The sequence below is a fragment of the Erigeron canadensis genome, chromosome 1 (assembly GCF_010389155.1).
Source record: "Erigeron canadensis isolate Cc75 chromosome 1, C_canadensis_v1, whole genome shotgun sequence".
Lineage (NCBI taxonomy): Eukaryota > Viridiplantae > Streptophyta > Magnoliopsida > Asterales > Asteraceae > Erigeron > Erigeron canadensis.
This window is the reverse complement of record NC_057761.1, coordinates 27,843,389-27,846,235: the sequence shown is the minus strand read 5'-3', so window position 1 is coordinate 27,846,235 and position 2,847 is coordinate 27,843,389. Positions and strand designations below refer to the sequence as shown.

The window sequence follows — 2,847 nt, the reverse complement described above, 5'->3', positions numbered from 1 at the left end:
CCCTTTCCTCATTTTTTTTTTTCCTCTCATTTTTTCTCTCATATATGACATACACTTCAACCGATTAAAAAAATACCGTATGCCAAGCTTGATAAATTTCTTATCAAATTTTCAATGTCCGTGTCTAGATGGAATGGACTATGGAGTACTTTGGAGTTTGGACTTAAAAAACAAAAACTAATAGCCCAATAAATGAAAACCCAACATCAGGTCTCATTCAACTATACAAGTCGTTTTAGAATCCAATTTCAACAACACAATATCGACAAATGATGAAGATAATATCCCTAATATGTTCAACACTAAAATAGAACAGGTTAAAATAGAGCATGTCATTAGATATGCTAATAAGAGCCTAATCAATACGTTTTTATTTTCTACCATTTTACTGATTTACTCCAAAAGACCAAATCTATCTATACCTACATATAAAAAGAATAGCCTCTTTTATTTATGAAAATGTTGAAATTACTCTATGCGATATGACAATAATACCCCTACTCTTCTTTTAAATTATCTTCATCTTTATTCACTAATTTAATTATCTCCACTATTATACCTAAAATACGCTTAATAAAATAAATTACACGGTCAGTCCTTAAATTCTTAAAATACTTCACTAACCGTTATATTTATTATATTTATATCAATAGTTTAAACTACTCTTTCTCCCCGGTTGCCGCCACCATCCATCGAGCTGTCACCACCGTCGCAATCGCGCGGGCACTATGCTAGTAATTGAAACACAAATCAAGATTTCTACCCTTGCTCTAATCCTTAACGTTAACTTTCACATTGCATACCATTTCCTCTTCTTTCAATTTTTCCTCTTCTTTTAACTTGGGTACACTTAGTTTCAACTCTCCTAAATTCCTCTTCATCTCTGCCTTGATACCCTCGACTTTGTACATATTATCAGGTAAATCGATCCAACAATTATACTTGTCACAGCCGACAGTAGCTAAAAGTTCCCTGTCCCCTTCAGCTTCAATGAAGACGGTATTGTGTTCAACAGATATCTTCACATCCTCCTCTTTCACTCCGGACATGTGTACTAATAAGTTGAGGCTTTCTGGTTTTTCATCGGTAATCTCTGGCTCGATTACCCTTGTAGTGTAAGGAGTATTTAGTAGCCGGTTTAGCCTCCTGTTCATTGTAAATTCATCATACACATCTGGAATCACAACAATCCAACATCTAATTCATTAAAACGGCAAAAAGATTATGAAGTACAATATATTAAAAAAAAAAGGACCAAAAGAACCAAAACTATGACACACCTAAAGGAAACCACATCTCATTTATCCCTATAACAGCTTGAATGTAAACAAAGGTAGTTCTTAACTCCATATTTATGAGAGCAAGTACCCGCATATTGCGGCGGTGAAATGGTGGGGGTGATAGGTCATAGAGTGTGATAGCCAAATGCCTTAACCGTACGGGTTCCGCCCTTGGATTTAAAAATTCATCGAAAGTATATCGAATGACATCTCTAATCAAAAAGCATTAAATTTTAAGAACACCCATATAATTTTTATAATTTATCGATGTACGGTTTTTGAGATAAAAGATTTTGAATGAATTGGAGGAAGAAATGATTTATGGAGGAAAGAGAAAAAAAATGATTGATTGAGATTTGATGAGAGAAAAATGGTGTTAGGTAAATATAGAATTGATATATGGGCATTTTAGAAAAATAAATGTTGAAACTTAAAATGTAAACATGGAAGATCTGTTTTATAATATAATATAGATAATCTAAAAGTAGATAAATCAGAATCAGATTTTGAAACCCCTTCTTTGACTAGGGGTAGTATTGTGGTAATTCAGGTTTGGGTTGGTGGGTCGATATAACCCATCAATTAAGCTAATAATACAAAATATGTCACTAACTAGACATGCAACATGTTTCACATTATTATACCTCACTAAACATGAGTCACATTATTGTAAATTAAATAAAATACTTTAAAACATATTTGGTAATATATGGTTAGAAAATTGGTGTTCTACATCACCCTTTTTGGTTAGTAGGTTGCTTTTGGGTCAAATATAAAAAAAAAGCAGAACATAAGCTCATAAAACACCAACAGCTACATGATACCTACCTAATACATGAACTAAAATCAATACCTACACACATAAATTCAATTTTTTTTGCAAAAGATAGTGTTTAACATAAAAATAAAATAATAGAAGGACTTAGTATTACCATTATAATATCTAGGAGCAGGACTATAACGCAGATCATCAGTATCATGGCCCGAGTTGGTGCTAAGGAAACGAGACACGAAACGAGACACGGGTCGTAAGTGTGATGATGTGGTGAATGGGTTGGATGCTAAAAGCTTCTGTGCGACGGATTTATTGAATATATTGGAAGCAAGGATCTTCAAAGAACCCATCTTAATTCAATCATATAATAATGCTCTGCTGATTTTTGATGCTGACCCAACTTTCATTGTTTTCTTATCAAGATAAAAGCTAGGTTGTGCTTTCTTGGACAGAAAGTTATAAGTCCTTAAATATATATATGCTTAGCCTTGGGTTTTTTTTTTTTTTTTTTTTTTTTTTTTTTTAAAGAGAAAAATATATAACAATTATTAAAGTTTTTGTTTCCTAGTTTGATAATCACACGGAAAACATGACTAAATATATTTGTTTTTGGTACGTTTATATTCGTCTCAAATATAGCAAGTACATAAGTTAGACTTCATATTTTAGTTCCATATTTGTAGCCATGATTATTTATTGGTCACTTCTTCCCCGACGTTTACCAGTTTTCTTACTAACCAATAAAAACTTTTCATCTCAATTTTTTTTCAAACTTTTGCAAATTAATGGGGT

The 2,847-nt window shown here is 32.2% G+C and overlaps 1 protein-coding gene across 1 annotated transcript; it reads right to left on the bottom strand.

The window, feature by feature from the left end:
• Positions 1–551: 551 nt before the first annotated feature.
• Positions 552–2,481, bottom strand: LOC122584926 (small heat shock protein, chloroplastic-like). Its single transcript, XM_043757341.1, has 2 exons — positions 2,213–2,481; positions 552–1,174 (listed from the first exon to the last, which is right to left on the bottom strand). The coding sequence occupies exons 1-2, from the start codon at positions 2,403–2,405 to the stop codon at positions 771–773; spliced, it is 597 nt and encodes a 198-aa protein (XP_043613276.1). The 5' UTR covers positions 2,406–2,481; the 3' UTR covers positions 552–770.
• Positions 2,482–2,847: the final 366 nt, after the last annotated feature.